Source organism: Acanthopagrus latus, chromosome 2 (assembly GCF_904848185.1).
Source record: "Acanthopagrus latus isolate v.2019 chromosome 2, fAcaLat1.1, whole genome shotgun sequence".
In the NCBI taxonomy this organism is placed as follows: domain Eukaryota; kingdom Metazoa; phylum Chordata; class Actinopteri; order Spariformes; family Sparidae; genus Acanthopagrus; species Acanthopagrus latus.
This window is the reverse complement of record NC_051040.1, coordinates 4,323,245-4,343,819: the sequence shown is the minus strand read 5'-3', so window position 1 is coordinate 4,343,819 and position 20,575 is coordinate 4,323,245. Positions and strand designations below refer to the sequence as shown.

At 44.2% G+C, this 20,575-nt stretch overlaps 2 protein-coding genes across 7 annotated transcripts; one reads left to right on the top strand and one right to left on the bottom strand.

Moving 5' to 3' along the window:
- Nucleotides 1–90: 90 nt before the first annotated feature.
- On the bottom strand, nucleotides 91–13,267 carry bicra (BRD4 interacting chromatin remodeling complex associated protein). 6 transcript variants are annotated; one of them, XM_037075965.1, is made up of 15 exons: nucleotides 13,159–13,267; nucleotides 11,154–11,199; nucleotides 11,003–11,048; nucleotides 10,405–10,470; nucleotides 8,086–10,170; nucleotides 7,711–7,899; nucleotides 5,529–6,146; nucleotides 4,778–5,000; nucleotides 4,576–4,673; nucleotides 4,299–4,421; nucleotides 4,169–4,215; nucleotides 3,925–4,073; nucleotides 3,731–3,825; nucleotides 3,527–3,632; nucleotides 91–3,276 (listed from the first exon to the last, which is right to left on the bottom strand). In XM_037075965.1, exons 2-15 carry the CDS (start codon nucleotides 11,192–11,194, stop codon nucleotides 1,430–1,432), a joined length of 5,733 nt encoding a protein of 1,910 aa, XP_036931860.1. In that variant the 5' UTR covers nucleotides 11,195–11,199; nucleotides 13,159–13,267; the 3' UTR covers nucleotides 91–1,429. The 6 variants fall into 6 exon arrangements, with proteins under 6 accessions (XP_036931860.1, XP_036931870.1, XP_036931852.1 ...); XM_037075975.1 differs by lacking the exon at nucleotides 13,159–13,267 and adding an exon at nucleotides 12,127–12,985; XM_037075957.1 differs by lacking the exon at nucleotides 13,159–13,267 and adding an exon at nucleotides 11,675–11,845 and having other exon boundaries at nucleotides 3,527–3,629.
- A 1,688-nt stretch (nucleotides 13,268–14,955) lies between these two features.
- On the top strand, nucleotides 14,956–20,368 carry napab (N-ethylmaleimide-sensitive factor attachment protein, alpha b). Its single transcript, XM_037124655.1, has 11 exons — nucleotides 14,956–15,182; nucleotides 16,704–16,783; nucleotides 16,869–16,985; nucleotides 17,233–17,279; nucleotides 17,648–17,725; nucleotides 17,856–17,911; nucleotides 18,539–18,623; nucleotides 18,724–18,828; nucleotides 18,913–18,981; nucleotides 19,435–19,485; nucleotides 19,791–20,368. The coding sequence occupies exons 1-11, from the start codon at nucleotides 15,085–15,087 to the stop codon at nucleotides 19,890–19,892; spliced, it is 888 nt and encodes a 295-aa protein (XP_036980550.1). The 5' UTR covers nucleotides 14,956–15,084; the 3' UTR covers nucleotides 19,893–20,368.
- The last annotated feature ends 207 nt before the right edge of the window (nucleotides 20,369–20,575 follow it).

The window sequence follows — 20,575 nt, the reverse complement described above, 5'->3', positions numbered from 1 at the left end:
TACTCTGTCATCATTAGTCATCCAAAGGAATGTACCCTGGAGATCTGCAAACACCGTTTAAACCGCTGGACAAATGACTGGAAGACCTGCAACGTTTCATAAAAGAAGCAAGGTTTAATTTACAGTTTTACTAAATGTACATTTCTTTTTAAAAAGTGTCATTATACACAATAAATACAATACAAAATTAATCTGTAATACTATACTTCAAATTCTCTTACGGTCTTTTTGTACATTATTATTGTTCCTTTTTTTTTCCATTTCAACGCTTGTGCTCTGTTTGTGTTTGAATTGTCCACCAGGCTTTAAAAAAAAAAAAAAACACAAAGAAAACACACATGGGAGGCAGAAAGATGACGCAAACAGACGGAGAACACAGAAAATCAACAGTTAAAACTGGCCTGCCCCCTGCTGACTGAAATGCATAAAGTCCTAACATAGCATCATAAGCAACAGAAGGGCAGGTGTGTGTGTGTGTGTGTGTGTGTGTGTGTGTGTGTGTGTGTGTGCTCTACAAACAAGAACCTGGAGAATCATCTGACATCAGAAGCAGGGAAAAAAAAAAAGAAAGAAAACTGAATTTCCTTAAATATTTCATTTACATCTTGACAGTACGCAAGAGCAGTCGAAAGGAAAAAACAACAATATTGTTCTAACTCATTTTCTGAACATAATTTACTTGAAAATGCATGATATGAAGTGTAAGCAGCAGTCGTATCGTGAGCAGGGAAACTGAGCCTTCAGGTTTATTTGATATCTAAAGAAATTAACTCATGATAAGAAAAGGAGGACTGTTGTTTTAACATGTCGGGCAGCATTTCCTTCGTGACAAAGAGAATCAAATTTGGTTGGTAGAGGAAGACCAAGTATGTATTTCATAATGTCTTACAGTATGACCCTGGTTGTATTCTCTTCTGCTCTCAGATTCAGGCAACCAAGCTGACTAAAAGTTGCTGACTTGAACTGTTTAATTGAGCTGCCTGATGCTCACAGGGACACCGTTTAAACTGCTGTGGACTGAGACTGATGCTCAGGCCACACTGAAGGAATGTATGAACACCAAATGAGAAAGAGAAAAGATCAAAAGTGAAAAAAAAAAAGAGAGAGAGAGAAAGAAATCGAGAACAACAACCTCTGACAGTTCTATCGTGTTTCTCGAGCTTGGCTGGCATGAAAAAAAATGCCAGGAACCTTCAAGTCTGCACTTCTCAAAGACACATTTTACCTTTGACCACAGTTTCAGGGTCTACATCAGGCGGTACATGACAAAGAAATGTCTGGACAATTCAAATGGACAAACAAAGCCAACACAGCTTGGCAGAGTAGTACAGTGATGTACTGATGTTTTCACAGTGCCCCCCCTTCCCCTGCCTCCAAATCTGTCTCTTAGTCCCCCCCCTTATCAGTTCGGCCTGGGGCTGAGGGGCTGTTATCTGCTTTGAGTCTGGGGAACCAGGCTGCCATTGTGGCCGCGGCCACCAACCTGAGGGTGCTGGGCCAAGGAGGAGGACGAGGAAGCAGAGGAGGAAGGTGGGACTGAGGGTCTGTGGGATGAGGCTGCCGAGCCCCCTGGGCGCTGGCTTTGGTGTTGGTGGGACCTGCTGTTGCCCCCTTTAATGTGGTGCCCGCGGGCAGAAGGCTCCTGCTGCAGGTTCAGGATGCTGTCGATGGCGCACTGCAGGTGCTCATTCAGAGAGTCGTCCGGAGGGCTGCCGCTTGAGAAGCTGGCGTTATCCATGTCGGGGGAGTCTGACTTACAGCGTTTGGCAGGAAGCAAAGAGTCTCGTGTAAAGGAGGACTCTGGAGAGGGAGGCCCAGGGGCATGCTGGTCCATTCTGAATGTTCCACCTGCCCTATGTCTATTTTTCCCACTTGCCCGCTTGTATTTACTTACATCTGTCTCTTGGTCTGTGTGCTCTTCCCCTCTCTCCTTCGCCCCTTCCCTGTCGAGGAGCTGCGGGAGATGATGGTGTTGTGTGGTTTTGATACCACGGTTGAACACCTCGTCCATGTCGTCCAGCCCCTGCATTGCACTCACTAAACGGCCACTTTCGTGGCTCGACTCTGTGTGAGCGTGCGAGGCCTCCCTGCCTCTTTTCTCCACCTTCACGCTGGCTATCACAGTCCGCTCTGAGGGAGGAGATGAGGCCTCGTGCCTGGGGGGTGAGGGTGTAGGTCTGGGGTAGGACAAACTTTCGTCTCCTCCCCCTGGGACACCAGGTCTGACCCGGGGACTAATGTTTTCCCGGTAGGTTTTTCGAAGGGGGAGACGGCAGGTTGTCTGTGAGGGGGTGGCAGTGGAGGCAGAATTGTGTTTGACGCCACCTACATCATGGTGATCTAATGTCCCATTCATTTGAGTTGAGGAGGAGGAGGAGGAGGTGGATGATGACCAACTATGAGAAGAAGAGGTAGAGGAAGATGGAGCTGCATTGGGGGGAACATTACCTCTCAGTGGTGGATTACACCGAGTGGTTGCCGTGGTGACCGATGAGGCAGAGGAAACAGTACATACGGGGGACTGAGTTCTGATGACTGTAGTAGGAGGAGTTGATGAAGGGTGGGACTTTGGGTGCGTTACAGCAGCTTCAAACTGAGGCTGCGTCTGAGGCTGCGATATGGACTGGCTGCTCTGCTGAAGTTGAGGTGTGTGCACTGGATCTAAGGCAGTGTTGTGGACTACCTTACTGAACCCCGTTTGATCTTGCTTGATCTTCAGCTTCAGGCCAATTCTCCTGCGAGCCTCGTAAGTCTTCATAGGCGGTTTGCTGGTTCTCTGTGGGAGAGCGTCGTCATCGTCAGCAGCTTGCGAGGACGAAGAGGAGAAAGAGGAGGATGCTGCAGGAGCGCGACTGAAGGAGGTGCTCTGGCTGGTGGGTTCGGGCACCACCCTGCTTGCTCCAGATGGAGGTGGAGGGGGACAGCTGCTGGACCAAGACACAGAGGCTCCACCTCCACCCTGTTTTATTACTAGTTTGGTAGGAGGAAAAGGGGTGGTGGAAGGGGTGGTAGAAGGTGCAGGAGCTGGAGCTGGAGCGGGAGCTGGAGCTGGAGCTTGAACTGGAACTGGAGCTGGAGCCGGAACCGGAGCTGGAGTAGGTCCTGGAGGAGGGTTTGGGGTGACGTTTGGAAGAGGTGCTGGGGCAGGAGCTGCAGGTGCAGGAGCAGGGACAGCAACAGCTACACCTCCACTCACCGGGGTCTGCTCAGCAGAAGATGATTTCTCTTGGGATGAAACTACACTCTCCAACAAGCGCACGTTTGCCACAAACTCCTCTGCAATGAGAAGTACAGAATTACTCATCAGGCACACACCTAATCTTTTTCAAGACAATCACAAAACCATCTACTGTTTCCCACCGAATGTCTGCGTACCTGTGCTGGGGATTACAGCAAGTTGAATCACTTTTAAGTTTGCCTGCATAAAGTTTCTTTTAATTTTCTTCTAATATAACAAGGCAGCCGACACAAGTAAAGTCTACGTGTTGGAAACACTGATTAATGACCACAGAGAGTGGCGGAGTACCTGGTCTCTCCTTGGCCAAAATCCTGTCCTGACTCAGTGCGACCTTCTCCTCCTGAATGAACATCCGGTCGATCATCACCATCTCTGCCGAGGGGCCCAGTCTCTGCTCAGGTTCAAACACCAAATTCCATCAGTTCAAGATCAATTCGTGACAAAAAAGATGACGAGAAGGCGTATACTGAGAATGCTGATTTATAAACTTACTTTTGACTCTGTGAAGAGCAGGTGGCGATATTTATCCAGCATGGCCTGGGTTCTTTTAAGCAGATGGCAGGACACCTTCTCAAATTCATCATCCACTGTGCACAAGAGAAGATATTCACAAACATATTGATATTAGGGAAAAAAATGTCACGTAACTGTATATTGTATCTACTTCAGATGAAAGAGTCTGTTACCTCTCTGATAGTCTTGAGAAGAGTTGGCAGTTCCCTGGTAGAGATGGTAAGGCAGCAGTCTGTGCAGTGTGTCCTCAAATGAGTGGAAAGGAGCACTGTAGTTTGGGTGAAGCACTGAACCCTGCTGTTTCCTCAGCTGTTCCAGCATACTGCAGTAGGGTGTGTATAAAGACAGAATATGTTTTAAAAATGTCATTATGGGACAGTTGAAAAAAGTCATTACAAAATGCATGCAAGCACATACCTGGCTTCTTTGCTGGGCTCTGCACTGAAAGGCATCTTCATTGTTGTCTGTAAGGTGAACAAACGTATGATTCAGACAGATTCAACCTGAAGCTTGAATACCTCACTCACATGCGGAGACACTCCCTTACCTGAGTTTGTACTGGAGCTGGAGGCTGAGGAGCAGGCATTTGAGCCAATACCTGTATCTGCATCCCACCTTTCCCCAGAGTCATCCCTCCAACTGAGCTGATCACCCCTGGCTTTGGCTGAACCTGTGGGGACAATCAGGAAGGTTGGACACTGGCAAAATACTTAAAAAGGAACATTGTTTAAATTACTTTCTGTATTTAATGGTGGATAAATATAGATGACAGCTAGCACACAATCCATAATAACCACAATTCCAGGCTTTGTGATTTTACCCACCTGTGCAGGCTGGGTAAGGCTGGCAGGAGTGACAGTCTGATTCACCATTGCTCCAGCTGGCCCTTGGGCTCCTGAGAATACCTGTAAGTCACTTGATGCTAAAACAAGAGGAAACAAATCATTACAAGGGAAATACTTCACAGAGTGTTCAGGTTCCTTCTGTTTCTCATCATCACATTACACGGTGTACACTGTGTCTAACCTGTAGCCGGAGTTTTGACGAGCACTGACGTCGGCTGCAGCACTGAGGGAAGCTGAGCAGGTGTGCCACTGCTGACCGATGACGCAAGAACCACTTTATCAACAGGCACATCTTGCTGCGAGCTGAACTGACTGGTTGCTTGCGGCTGAGGTTGAGGTTGAGGCTGAGGCTGAGGCTGAGGCTGAGCGGACTGCTTGGCCTGCAGCAGGATGTTCTGCTGGACCTAAAAACATACCAGGAAAAGTGTTCTTACACAATTTGGCTTCCTGAAGTGTACTTGGCCTCAGATCCAATCTAATCCCCAGCTGGATATGATGCATTTAAATGTCTGATTTGTAGACAGGAGAGGCTTTGAGTAGAAGAGGAGCAACAGAGAGTCAAAACATGAGCAGGGGGCTAATATCTTACTCTGTAAATTAAGGACTTGTTTACGCCAAACCAGACGTGAAACCGGTGAGTTTTATTTCATTTACACTGAGCCTGAAAAGAACGTGTTCTAAGAGGAGTTCAGAAGTGGTGTTATGAGACTGGAGGGGCCTGGTTAACATGCTAATCTAACCTAAAACATGAATGTGTTTTTGGCATAACTGATAATATTACTTCTTTTTTGAATGCTTTAACTAAAATTCTGGCTATATGTCACAAAAGCCAGAGTGTCTGGAACAGTGTTAAAAGACCTCAAACTGCATGCAAATAACAATAAAAGTTAGAAGTTGCATCAAGTGAAGTATGTGGTGAGCAGAGACAGTACCTGGTGCAGTTTATCCAGCAGCTGTTTCTGCTGAGGTGAGGGCTGAGCGATGCCTGACAGCGTCTGAATTTGCGCTCCTACTAATTGCAGGTGGTGCTGCTGCTCCGCTGTCAGGCCCTGGATGGGAACCTGGGCTTTGACGACAGCAGCGGCAGATGTGCTCACAGGAGGAGACGTAAACTGGTGCTGTGCAGGTGGTGCAGGAGGAGGCTTGGGTGACTGTGACATAGGAGGCATGTCTTGCTGATAAGGGGCCGGCTGAGAGGCCGGTCGAGGCTGAGGCTGAAGCTGAACTTGAATGTGTGTCTGCTGGGGCTGCGTCTGGCCCTGTGGAGCCGGCTGGGGGGACTCTGCTATTTGGTTATGGACAATAAAAAGCGGAGGATGAGATGAGGGTGTGCATGAGCGGGAGGGAGTCTGAGACTGTGGCTGAGGCTGAGAGGGAGGATGAGACTGTTGCTGTTGGTGTGGCGACTGGATCTGCTGGCTCAGAGTGAGAGGGGAGTGGGAAGGCTGAGGGCTGACCGCCACTGGGGGCGCTGCCGGGTGAGTGGTCAAGGTCGGTGAGGGGGACATGCCCTGGATCTTCAGGGTCTGTTTGTGTCCACTGGAGGGTACCTGAAGAAGGGGAATCACATTACACTGAAATCCTAATTTGATTCAAGAATGCAACAATATTTTGATTCACAAGGAAATCAGGACATCAAGCACAAACAACATACACTCTAAGATATGCATGCACACAGTATATAGAAATTTGATTCTTGTACAAGGTTCAAGATTTGACAATAGTTACAAATAGGGCTGGGCGATAAGGCTGTATCAGATAACAATCAGAATATCTTTTGGTGGAGTTTAAAGGAACCGTTTACCCCCATGCAGATTTAAGTCAGGTTAAGTTTTGTACTCCATAACATTACTGGAGCTTCACAGTTAAAAAGCTTATTTTTTTAATACGTTTTAAAAACGTCCTTGGTAACTTCAGGAGAATGCTGAAACTGTTTTGCTGTGAAGCTCCAGAAATGTTTTGCCAGACTTTCCATCGACACGGTGAGAGAGTGAGTAGGATAACAACTAAATTTTCATTTTGGGGTGAACGGTTCCTTTACCTTTTCTTTGAACGGTTAATTTGCAGAACAACTAAATAATAATATAATAATTGCTGTCACATTTCCACAGAAAATCATAACACAAAAACGTGGATTTATCGCCCAACCCGAAGACAAAATTACAAACATGGATAAAACAACACCAAACAATCAAAAAGCAAAGTGTTAGACTTTAAAATCTAGTAGTTGCTTGCTGAAAGAAGTAGAACCCACTGATTTGTTCTAGCATTTGTGGAAGATTAGACATTTAAAAAAAGGGAGCAATGATCATTTTGCGAGCCAAAAAGAAAAAACAGTTCACAAAAGCAAGAAGTCAAGATCTGCGGGCCTGTGATGGTGAAGTAGAGGGTGATCTGAAGACTTCAGGGACTGGGATCAGGGAGGCATGTAATTATCATTTGGGGGGGGGGGGGTCGTTACACTGGTCAGACTAGGGGTTACAGGGGTGGTGGCACTTTACGCACACAAGAGTCTATGTGAGAGGTACAAGGTGGAGAGTGGTGTGGGTTGATTGATCAGTTGTTGGTCAGTAATGTAGTAGATGAAGGTGAGCTGACTGAATTTGAGTGAAGAATGTTAGTAAAGAGGGGAACAAGGTGCTCTAGGCACCTTGGTAGCTCCTCTGTTAAAGCATGAGCATGTTTTTTGTATCCTGTTGCAATATACATTCAGTAGAATGGATGGAAAACATACCAAATTAGTTAAACAATTAGCTCAAGTAAAAAAAAAAAAAAGAAAAAAGAACTGGCACTTAATTGCCAGTCCCATATTCTCTGGAGGTGCATACAGCTAATTATTTAAATAGGATAGTGGATGACATACAAAACATATGGACTACTGGAATGATCATGCCTTTACATATAAAGAAGTCATGGAAGAAACACACAGAAGCTGCAAGCGAATGAGTGATATTTGAGCTTAGGAATAGCATAGCAGCTGTGAGAGGCATGGAAGCGATGACTAATGCGGAAGAGAAGGACAGAGCAGTGATGGGGAAAGGTAAGATTCCCTGATATTGTGGCGGCAGCAGCAGCAACAAGTGGGTGGGGCTTGACATAAAGGGGCATTTCTACCTGCTTCACCACTGCTGTCATGTGGGAGGGGCCAGGGGAAGGGCTGTGGCTCTGACCCACCCATGAGTCAGTTAATTGGCTGTCATGGACAGCGGGGGCCGGAGCAGTGATGCTGTTGCTGCTGACGATTACAGACGCCGGTACGCCCACAGAGGGGGTTGACTCATTCTCTGTTTGGTGGCGCTGCTCCTGATAGGAGTATATTTACCATTTCAGGACGAGGGAGGGAAGGAGGAAGGGGAATGGAGGGAAGGGGGAGTAAAATAGTAAACCAAAGAGGTCAGACCAACATATCACTCCGTGCATGTTATTTATTTTTAAGACAATGTTAACTTTACACAATCAAAGCAAACATGCAAACAGTGGAACACTGACCTGTTGCAGGAACATCTGCAGAGACTCCTGGCTCAGGATCATACTGGAGCCCTGGTTGGTAAAGAGTAACCTCCCTGGACTGTGCTGAGCCTGAGGGGGGACCAGCCCCACTGCTGTGACAGAGGAAGAGGTGGACACGGACATGGACGGAGAAGAGGTGGGTACTGTGGCAGTCGTGGACACAGACAAAGCCGGTTGCATGGCCAGGATAGAGGACTGTGGTACATGCTGCTGAGTAGGATGAGCAGCCTGGTCTGTGGAGCTGCCCAGCACAGTAACACACTCTCCAGGCTGGCCTTGAGCCATGGTTGCTGCTCCTGTGCTGTTGCTGCTGGGGACGCCACCTGGCTGGGGTTGAAGAGCTGGCTGGAGGCTGACGGCGGGGCTCAGCCCCTCCACTTGACTAAGCATGGTCAGGGAGTTCTGGATTGGCATGCCCTGTATGACTGTCTGGGCATGACCTGAGACAGAATGAGTCTGTGTCTGGCTTTGACTCTGGGCCAGTGAGACAGGCATCTGAAAAAGGGTGGGTGTGCCCATCTGGCCAGGCTGGAGCTGAATGGGTCCAGAGAGGATGTGTGCCCCAGGGTGACCTTGTGAAGTCAGCACCTGACCCAAGTTGATGTTCTGGTTTGTAGTTAAAATCTGGTTAGCAATGAGCTGTCCACCAGGACCCTGACTAGTTATGATGTGGCCCCCAGGGTGCTGGGTCAGGATCTGCCCACCTGCTTGAAGTTGTGGCAGGAGAAACTGGTGATTCTGACCTTGCAGAACTGTCTGAGAGGGAATAACGATGCTGCCTTGTTGGTTTAACAAGTGTACACTGAGGGGCTTGCCAGATGGTTGTGCTGCTTGTTGTTTGAATAGGGTTTGTTGAAACTGAGGGCCTTGTGTTGTGGCTTGAGTACTCAGGACAACGTTAGAGCCTGGCTTTCCTGTCAAGAAGGCTACATTCTGAGCAGTAGAAACCGGAATTTGTTGCAGCCCTAGAGCCTTGTGGGCATCGTTTTGCAGGGTTTGGGGTGCTGGCTGGGACTGCTGCTGCTGTTGCTGCTGTTTGAAGAGTTTCGGTTGGATGGCTCCCCCCTGAGGGGGTTTAGGCTGAATGGGTGTTGGTGTGCGTTGGATGATCACGTTCTGCATGATTTGGCCTTGTGTTTGTGTCTGGGGTCCAATTCCTGAACTTAGAGAAGTACTGCCAAAGCCCACAAGCCCAGTAGAAGCAGTCATTGTAACACCACTGCTGCTGTTTGTGCTGCTGACACAAACAGCCGGTCCATTTAAAGCTGGAGATCCCAAAGCGCCTTTGTTGCTTTGGATCAGAAGTCCACCCCCTGAGCCTCCGAGCCCCGCCTGAGAACCAGCACCTGATACCTCTGGCCCAGACTGATGCAGCTGGTAACCACCCATGGCTTTTGCCAGGATTGGCTGCCCAGACTGATTGATAGTCATGACTGTAGGCTGGCCCACAACCTGAATCTGTCCAATACCCAAATGTCCAGACTGGCTCCCATTAGGAAGAGCTTGGAGACTTGAAATGGGTTGAAGCGTCACATTTCCTAGGCCCATGGGCTGCATAAATGGCTGAACACTAATGGCCTTGTTCATGACCTGGGGTTGGAGTTGGAGGCCCTGCTGGGCAAGCACTGACCCCAGCATATCAGCTGTAGCACTGGGGGGAGTAGATGTGTTGCTGGGGGCAGACCCTGGGAAAATTGCTGCTGCTCCCCCAACACCAACACCTATGCCTACACCAACAGCAGCGCCTCCAGACCCAGGAAGGGTGGCATCAGGCAGCGTCTGAACCACCTGCGTAAGACCTGGAATTCCAAAGGAGCCCAGGTCCAGCTCAGCCTCTGCCTCCTGAAGGCTTTGTTCTGTGATGTTGGCTTCAGCCAAGCTCTGCTGCAGGATGTCACATGGTTCGTGATTTGTCCCAATGCCATTGCTCCCACCTTCTCCACCTGGGGATCCTCCCAAGATGTCTTCATCCTCCAGGAAGTCCAGGTCGACACTGACTCTAGGCAGGCCTGTCGGCTCATTGGCCGACAGCTGGACTGCAGGCTGGACCTCCGGAACATGGCCCTTAAAAGGAAATAAGTGAAATAAGGTGATGGATGAATTTTGATGACTAGATGTGCTGGTGTGGGGGTGTAACACAGAAATGCAGACATGAAAACCCACGAAAACCTCTTGTCACATTGCGGCAAATCAAAGCTTGTGGAGTGTAGACATGTTAGTGGAAAGGGGATATTTGGGAATGCATGCCACATAGATGGATAGAAAGGGGAAGGAAGAGGATAGGGGGATTTTACTCACCCCAGTGGTAGAGAAGAACGAGCTGGAGGGGTCACTCGAACCATCCAAAAGGTCGTCAGTGTCCAACTACAGACACACCCACCCAGGATAGGACAGACAGAACCCAAAGGCACCCAAACCAGCAGGCAAAAGCCACCAGGACAGAGAAACATACAGACCATCAAACAGAGGAGGAGGGCAAGGAAAGGACAGAAAACAGTCCAGAAAAAAAACCCAGATTGTAAAGAACCAGGGAAAAGGTAAGCGACAGAGGGGCAAAATGATAGGAATAACACAGAGTTGGGAAGCGTTAGTATTAGCATTTCTCATTTTGTGAGTATAGCCTAATAAAAGGGGAAGGCAGGCTGAAACCATAAATAGTGCAATCAAAAAGCAAAGACAACCATTAAGCAAAGGAAGCAGTGAAATAAAACAAATAAATAAATGACAGCAGTGAGGGATGTGGGATTCAGAGTGCATCAAGGTGAAATCTAAAAGTGACTCAAGTCACACAAGCCCCAACTAAAAAGTCTCCGTTTCACATCACTTACAAACCTGTTTTTTTTTTTTTGTAATTACCAATCACGAGCCTGACATATGCATCTTCTTTCATACTCACATGGGTCTCAGATCCATGAAGAAAGTCATTGAGAGCTTCTGGGTCACTGCAGGAAAAAAAAACAATGTGATTCACAGAGGTACAAGACGAGATGAAAGAAACAGTTTGCTAAATATAAAACTGATCTTGCACCGTGTCATCAATGACTTACCAAATTACATCTAGAAGGCACCTGCCGTCTTCATCATCCATGACAACTGTTAAAGGCGAAAAAAAGGTTTTAAAGTCCATTGATGATTCGTGTAATTATCAATAACAATCATCACAGAAAGAAAAACAGCACAAAGTCACAACATTTTTAACAAAGCATTTAGTTCATGGTTGCATTTCTGTCACGACACGACATTGTGTAATATTTTTGCTTTATAGATAATTCATAGGTAAATCTGGTGGGAATTAAGATGAATACGATGACGATGTACAACTACAAAACTGGAAGACCTGCTTCAATTACTATAAAACAAAAATGTTATTGTTTTTTATAGCACTATTAGCACCATGGATGTTTTTTTAGGAGACATGCACCTCTTCCTGTTGCTGTGTTGATGCTGTGCAACACAAGACTTGACAACAAATACAAATTGCATCATCTTGCTTTTTGACTCGCTTATTAGACATATCAGCAAATCACAGTTACGTCCACAATACATTTTAATTAAGGTTCATCCTTACTTCTGTGTGCGATGTGGTTGATTAATCGCATGCTCACAAACATGAATGTTTAAACCAGCTTCAAACTGAGGTGTTAAACTACTGTTTTTAAAAATATGACTTTAATTACTAATTTTCACCTACAGACCAAATGCAGAAACCTGCAATTCTTTTGGGTGATCTGCACGTCCAGAAATGTGTGTTAAAACTCAAAGTTAAGAGTGATTGTATTTGTGTGTTGTTGTTGTTTTTTTTAAATCACAGTCACTTTGTTTTCACATTCAGTTTATGGGTGATGACTCAAAACATGACATAATTCATTGCTGTCATGTTCTCTGGAGATAGCTGTGGGTATTGTGAAAATAAAGCATGCCCAGAGGATATTAAGAATGGTAAGTTAACTTCATAAAACTGCATCACAATTAAAAACAAGACATACATGTTCCTTAATTAAAAGACAATAAAGAGCTTACATTTTAACACATAAACGCATCTTCACCTTCACTCAACAAACAAGAAAACCCTCTGTCATGAATCGGCAAAGATCAAAACAGCAGGTACGTCGAGAAGAAAACAGCGGACGGCAAAAAGACAACAAATCGAAAACGCGCGGTTTTCACGCAGCCTGTAAAAAAGGTTTCCACTTCTTGCTCTCGCAGAAATTCACCACCAGTCTCGACAACTGTGCACAGAACTTCCAGCGGAAACAAACACAACAAGACACCCAAAAAAAAAAACAAAATTAACACGCAAGATGAACCGTGTGTGCCCGCGGTTGTGAAGGAGGGGGACCGTGTTCCCAGTTGCCGCTCTAAAAAGGCAGCGGATCGTAGCCATTACTCGGTCTGAGCAGAGCCAGTGCGCAGGATATGAATGGAGACACTGCAAGCGGCTTGCTACATGCTAGCTGGTGTTTTCAAAGAGCTCTGCGTGCATATTTCCCCAAATCGTCACAACACACACTATCCAACAGCTACGCGACTCACTTAAGAGTCCGATTTAATAAAACGTTCGGTTTCAAACCACCGTTTCGCCGCTACTTCCAGCATTCTGATGCATCTGGGTTGAATTTCGTTAGCCTAGCTAGCTAGCCCCCTTAGCCAAGCAGCTATCAACAATATTCAGACGTATAGCTAGCTTCAGGCTTTGACATTCAAAACAAACCACCGAGTGACATAATTTTAACACTCATAGTGTATAGCGGAGCCTCGATTCGCCCGAGGCGAGGTAGTAATGTTTACTTAGAAGTGTGAACGCAATTGCGTAGCGAGCTATCTATCTCTCCTTGCAAGCAAAATATGAGTTAATGTTGGAATACTCTTGGATGAGGGGGGTATGCTTGGGAATTCGGTGGAAAATGACTACGTTTGCCGGGTCGTGCAGCAGCGGGGCGTTTCGATTGCGGTAGCTGTGCAGTTCGCGGCTTTACTGCAGTGCGCGAATATTGCAGCTTTCGTACAGTTATACGGATTAATAGAGAAATTGCTACATTGTAACAAACTCACCCGAGACGATAGAGGTGCAGGCAGCGCGGGGTCTCCAGGACAGCCTCGCACGGGCTGCTGTACAGGACCCAACTACAGGCAGGAAACAGGAGACTTCCGTTTTGCCTGATTGAAATCTGAGGCTCGTCTGGTGCGCCTTGTTGTCGAAGTGTGCTTTTGTCGAAGGTGGAAGTGTTTAGCGACGTGCTCGAGGAGTTATTCATAGATTTGAACGTTTTTCTTTAGAGAAGTTTCTTATTTTGTGGATTACAACACATTTGTACTCGCGACCTATACAACCAAATCTAAAGCGCAAAAATGTTATTTGGTGTTCAAAACATTGAGAAATTAAAGTTTGGAAACGTTGGAGACTAGTCAGATCTATTAAAAATATACACATACATGTTTCTGGGAAGTTTAGACAAACTTGTAGGCTAAATATATATATATATCTCAAACCCCCAATTAGGCAAAGTTGGTGACATTGGAAAATCTGGGACTTTTCCTCATAATGACGATGCTTAAAATCCCCCAAGAGCTAACCAATTGCAGTCTGGCTGGCAGAAACCACTGCTGTAAATAAAAAGTGTAATCCTGATCTGAAGCTCTAGCTGGGATCTGGAACAATACATAACATTTGCTGACTAAAGTGTCATTTGGGAGGAATTCTTTGCTGATTTGCAGGAAAGTCTTGGTTTTAGGCAGGAGATGACACTAAACTTTTAGTGACCAGGTTTTAGTCACTATAAGGGGACTCTTTGGCCTATTCAAATATATTTCATGTAAATAAATGTTTTCTTAATACATATTTTAAAATGTTAAAGGCACAACTTTGTAGACTATTCTATAAGAATGTAATATATTATTATTCTCATGAAATACTTTATATCTAGTAAAAAAAAAAAAAAGTGTATTAATATGACAAAATCTCCTCAAAATTAAAGCAGGAGCTTGGCAGTCATCACACTTCTGCTCAGCTGCAGTATTGCAGGCATTGCATTTATGAACCAGGGGTATGCCAAAAGAAAAGTTTGAAATCAGAAAGTTTGCAAGGAAAAATTTAGAAACAACCAAGTGAACTGTTCATGTTTACATATATGCAGTGCATCAAGCTGCTCAGGGAATCCCACTGAAATAAAAGAAGTTGGCTACAATGTGTTTGTTTTGTTTGTTTTTTTTTACTTCATACGTTTTGTGTGCATTTAATATGATCTTACCATGCAGTATCTTACATTGAATAATGCCATGGCACGGAATTATACAGCTTATTATACCCAGGAAGATGATTTTTGGTTTGATGTTTCTCTCATGCAGCTGTTCACGTCTCATGTTCATGGCTGTCTGCCTCTGATGTATTGTGTGCTACTATGTGACAGGCTTTCAGTTCAGCTTTCAAGATAAGTGGGCAGAGTTGATGGATGGGTGTATTAAATAGGCGTGGTCTGATTGCATATTGTAATATTTTGTAGTAAATGTGGTATTTGTGCAACTCTTTATAAACTGGATGGCCACGTGAAAAAGTAAAAGAGAAAGTGGCAGTATCATCAGTTTAGGGTCATTACTTCACCATAAGATGCCTTCACGTGTTGTCGGTGATACCATAATTATGTCTTAGCAAAGATAAAATAATATAACTGAGAAGTTGTTTATGATAATAATCAGAGTGTATAACAGGTGGCTGCTGTAAAAATGTCAGTCAGTGAATTAAACATAAATCAGTTTTCGACAGTTATATCACTCTGAGGAGATGGAGGTGGAGTTTACGGAGAGCCCCTGAACGCAGCAGTGCTCCATCGCTCCCGTGTCACATGACAGAGGTGATGGTTACTTTGCGGCTGGTGATGTGACAAGGCAAACCCTCCCCGCCGCCGCTAGCACTGGTTAGCAAGTTTGTTGACTCTCGCAATTCCTCGTTTCTCCTGAAAAATCAGAGCGGTGACACGAAAAATGGACAACAGCGGGAAAGAAAAGGAAGCGATGGCCTTGATGGCTGAGGCCGAGAAGAAGATGAAGTCGTCGCAGTCGTTTTTCGGATCGCTGTTTGGGTGAGTATGATGACAGTTAGCTTTAGCTGCTGTTTGGCTAATTCTGTAAAGCTGAAGGCCAACTAAGCGGAAGGTAAAGCAGCTAGCCGAGCAGCTAGCACCCGATCTGAAACTGCGAAGACAGGAGCAAATTGTTAACAACTGTGCATAATGGACTGCGTTGTGTCTAACGTTACGTGTTTGTTGTCAGTGTTGTGAGAGTAGTGTATTTAACGCTGCAGTTTAGCCATAAATTAAACGTTATCTTCCTTCAGATCACTGCTGAACATCTATGACCAAGAGAGCTGCACGCTGCAGTGCATGAGCCTCTGTTAGACATGACGATTATCTGTGTGAGGATGGCTTCATAATCTCACGTCCTGATCAAATCACTAGTAATTAATGTAACATTTCAAATTATTTTCATTAGATGTAAGGTCATTGAACTGCTGTAGCGCCATCTCCTGAAGAAACGTGGAAGTGTCACACGTCCATCACATTTGTTTACAACAGGAGAGAGGAGCAGGTTTTAGATCGGACAGCAAAATAAGCCGAGCTTCACATCCGAGCATGGGCACAAAACCAGTTTGAATTTATATTAAAGTGGGTTGTGTTTGATTCTGAAACATAAACTGCATGTTTTATATGAAGACAACAGCCATGTTTGAGTTTAAAAACATATTTGATGCATTTCTTATCAGGGACAAAGTACACTGATCACTGTATACACACTCATGCCACCATTGTTCAAAAGTCTTCTTTTGGACGAATGTGAAATGAATAAAACAATAATAAAACACACACCTTGTAAACAAGGAGTTTGGTAAAACCTGAAGATACCACCTATAAGTGTTTATTTAATTGTTCTGGGTCTGCGGCATTATACTGGTCTTAGTAACACTATTTTTCTGATGACATCAATATATTTAGAAAAATGTGGCCCATGGATGTAACATCACATATATGATAATCAAACCAATAGAAAACAACATTATAATGAAGTACTGTTGAGAATATAGAATGCTAGAAGACGAGCCTCCTAACAAATGTCACTTGTTTTATCTGCAAAATTGTAATATCTGCAAAATAACCGCATAATGATTTATTTTCTTTTACCATATAGTGCAGCCTTATAGTGAACGTGTGTCACTCTCACGCATTACAGCCGACAAAACACTTGTAACATGTAAAACAGGAAGTTGAATTGATAATACGATTATTCAGTTTTCTCAGAAGTATTAATTTGGACAAGATATTTGTCACAGTAAAACAGTTTGTGTTTTTTGTCATAATATGATTCCCAGGAAATTGAATTCACAGTGACCTTGAATTATTGTGCAGATAGTTGAAAATATTGCAATCAGGAGTTATTTTTTATAACTTTCTGAACTTTTTGACTGAGTGAGCAGTTGATAGCATGCCTGAAATTCCTCTTCTTATCACTATCTAGTCCCAAAAGTATAATGGCACTTGATATCTGTCAGTATCACCCATCTGTAGTCTGTTTGAGTCTTCTCTAACAAAGTGTATGCTGTCACACAGGGGTTCATCCAAGCTGGAAGAGGCCTGCGACATATATGTGAGGGCAGCCAACATGTTCAAAATGGCCAAAAACTGGTGTGGTAAGAATGATTATCACAGGTTGAAATCTCTTCCCCAGTTTTGGTCCGACTTCAATCCTCCTGACATGAAATGTTTTCTCTTCAGCTGCGGGAAATGCGTTCTCCCAAGCTGCTCTCCTCCACCTCCAGATGCAGAGCAAACACGATGCAGCGACAAACTTCATAGATGCAGGAAACGCCTTTAAAAAAGCAGATCCACACGGTAATAATCACGCATCACCACCCTCCAGATATGTGACTGCTGCAGCTCAACTGTAATCCCTGTTTTGCAGGCTGCTGTACCGGTTCCAGTGTCATCTGATGTCATTAATATTTTACAGATGGAGAGTTTAAACGGTGTTATTCACAGCTCTTCTCTCCTCTCCTCTGATATTGTTAAATGAAGTCTCAGTTTGAACTGGTTCCAGAATATTTCATACTAAAAACAATACTTTTGTTTTTCTCAACAGAGGCCATAAATTGTCTAAACCGAGCGATTGAGATATACACTGATATGGTGAGTCTGTGAACAGGGATCTTTTACGAACAGGGATAAAAAGAGGACTTTTTATCTGTAACATCTGAATTAGCCGTGTAATAAGAGCTTCATCAGCAATTACTGTAGTGTTTTTAATCTGTTGATAGTTTTCATGTATAATCAGTTAATTGTTTGGTCTGTAAAATGTTGATAAATCCAAAATGATGTGTTTTGTTTTTTTTGTTTTTTCTTATCCACAACCCAAAGATATTTAGTTTATTGTTACAGAGAAGTAAACAAACCAGAAAATAATCACCTTTAAGAGGCTGGAGTCAGGATATTTAGATTTGTTTCTCCCCCCTGTTGATGTCGTCTTTCATTTTGTTCTTGTTGGTTTTTGGTTTCAGGGTCGCTTCACCATTGCAGCCAAACATCATATCAGCATCGCCGAAATATATGAGACAGAGCTGGTGGACATCGACAAGGTCAGATGAAATATCTGTGTTTCAAGTTTGTCATATGATGTATTATTTCCATTTTGGCTCTAATTTAATGGTGTCTGTTTTGTTTTTTTTAAACTGTCAGATAATCTCTTTTTGATAATTTCCCTTCCAGGCCATTGCCCATTATGAACAGGCTGCTGATTATTACAAAGGGGAAGAATCCACCAGGTGACTATTTTAGATGTTAGTTGTGTCTCTTGTTTGCCTTTAGCCTAAGATGTTTGTTTCTTATATTGTTCTTTTCAGCTGTTTCAAATGAATGCACTTACTTTCACTTCTTACATCTGTGCTTCATGATCGTGCAGTTAAAGATACTACAAGGAACTTTTGATTAGTTGTCAAACAGTCTTGCAAATGAGACCAGCAGCAAGAAGATGGGCTGCGTCTCTGTGGTTATTCTAAATATGTGCCATGAATTATTTTTTATGGTGAAATGCTGAGGACACATATAGGAGTCTCAAAGCCTGCAGACAGAAGCTGATGTGTAGTCTTGTTTTATGGAACTAAAACAGTCTACTTTTACATTGTTTCCTCATCCTCATATTACAGTTAGCAATCTCACATTGACACAAATTTATATATTACCTTGTCATTCATCCTGCAGACAGCTGTATTTAAAAAAAAAAGAAAAAAAGAGGAGAATTGTTGTATTAAAAACACGTCACATGATCTTTGTTACACAGAACAGTGGAAATACCAGAATCCACAACATGCAAGTTCCTTGCTGTAGCTTTAAGTTACTTGATAATCTTTGATGACGTTTGAACTGAAGAGATTTTTGATTTCCTTTTCCAGTTCAGCAAACAAGTGCCTTCTGAAAGTAGCAACCTATGCAGCTCAGCTGGAGCAGTATCCAAAAGCAATCGAGATCTATGAACAGGTGTGACGACGCTCACCGGCAGCCTTCATCTCAACATGTTGTCAGTCGCCTCGTGGGCTGTGATGACAACACAAACCTGAATTGTACTTTGTGATTTCAGGTTGGAACCCACGCGATGGACAGTACGCTCCTGAAATACAGTGCCAAGGATCACTTCTTCAAGGCAGCGCTGTGTCACTTCTGTGTAGACATGCTGAACGCTAAAGTAAGCAAAAACACAGAACTTGTGTCGATGTACAGCAACTGTTACATGAGCCGCTGTCCTAATGTTCATCTTCTGTTCGCCCAGCTCGCTGTGCAGAAGTATGAAGAAATGTTTCCAGCCTTCTCAGACTCCAGGGAATGCAAGCTGGTGAAGGTACGTCTCATGTTGTTTTTTGCTCTTAAATCCTTAAACGGAAATTTTGAATAATCCTGGATTTAAGGAAAGTCGAGGCTGATGGAGGGCAGTTGAACTCTACAGGCTGTTTACAACTGGTTGACTGTTTCTCTCTGTTTTCTTCTGCTCTGTTGTCGGTTGTTCTCAATAAAAAATTGATTATAGATGGTCGATCTTGCTAAAATCTTCATGCCAGTAATCAAAAACAAAAGCTCGATTGTAATTAATGTCATGCAAAATGTTCCTCAGCATTTCACCCTGCAGCATCAGATACAAAAGCACCAAACACTCTTCTTCTTTGGATTAAGAGACGCTGCATTGTAGCCGTTATTTTAACATCTCAGTTCTGTCACAAAATCTTTCTGTATTTTTGTCTTTGAGCAGCCGTTCCAGTGCGCAGCATTAATGTAAATAATGTTTTTATCTTACCAGAAACTTCTAGACGCCTGTGAAGAGCAGAACGTGGATGCCTATACTGACTCGGTGAGTGCCTGTTACCTTTTACCAGAAGAAAAGCTTGTAGCCAACGTTTCTGTAGCCGCAAGTTTAGAAATCCTGCAGAGAGATCAGGAGCTTCGGAGTTGCGGCTACGACTGCAACACTGAAACGTTACACCAACAGAATATTTTACACCTGCTGAGGAGTCGGTGTTAGATTTAAATGTTTGTCCTACGTTAGACATTTCACTACGTGTGAACTCGTGCGTAGCTGTAGCAGCCCGGTTGCTTTAATCATTCTTTTCTTGAACCGTCAGTAATTTTGGTAATATTTCCCGACTCATTTCTCAGGTGAAGGAATTTGACACCATCTCACGGCTGGACCAGTGGCTCACCACGATGCTCCTCCGCATCAAGAAAACCATACAGGACGAGGAGAGCGACCTTCGCTGACTTCCCTCGCCGATCGACCTCTTGCCCTCAACAACCGACTTGCATCCTTCTTTCCGCCTCGAGCCTCTCACTTCCATTCTAGCGGCGATCGTAGCTGTTTGACCATTAGTCCTTATTTTCTCCCACAGATAATGTGTTTCTTTCCTTCCATCTGCAGTATTTCTCTTGCCTTTTTTTTTTTAATCCACTCAACTCTATAAAATATGGTCTTTATAGATAGAAACACTACTTTCCTGAGTGCATCCTGCGCACAGTATGTTAGTTGTATATTGTTATGATACAGGTATCGGCCCCAGATATCAGTTAAATTTTCTTAATGGGCTCCAATACCAAATATTCATACCAGCACATTTAAATAAATAAAAAAAAAGCTTTTATTTGATTTTTCTTGTTATATAATGGATGAGAGGAATTTACTAACACAAGATCTATTTTCCAGAATGTGCTACAAATAAACACAACTGACCAAAAACACACCAGTGTGTAGACCGAAGCACTCGCGTTGTATTTTGGAACTTCTGAGTGCTCGAGGGCGCTGTGGGTCGTATCAGGGCGCCTCTAATTAAACAGCATTTCATCTCGGCTGCAGAGCTCCTCGAGCAGAGCGGCCAAGAGTTTCTGAGACTATTCCACGGCAAACGCCCCGTCTGCCTTAAACTGCGACGTTCTCAGGATGTGAACAG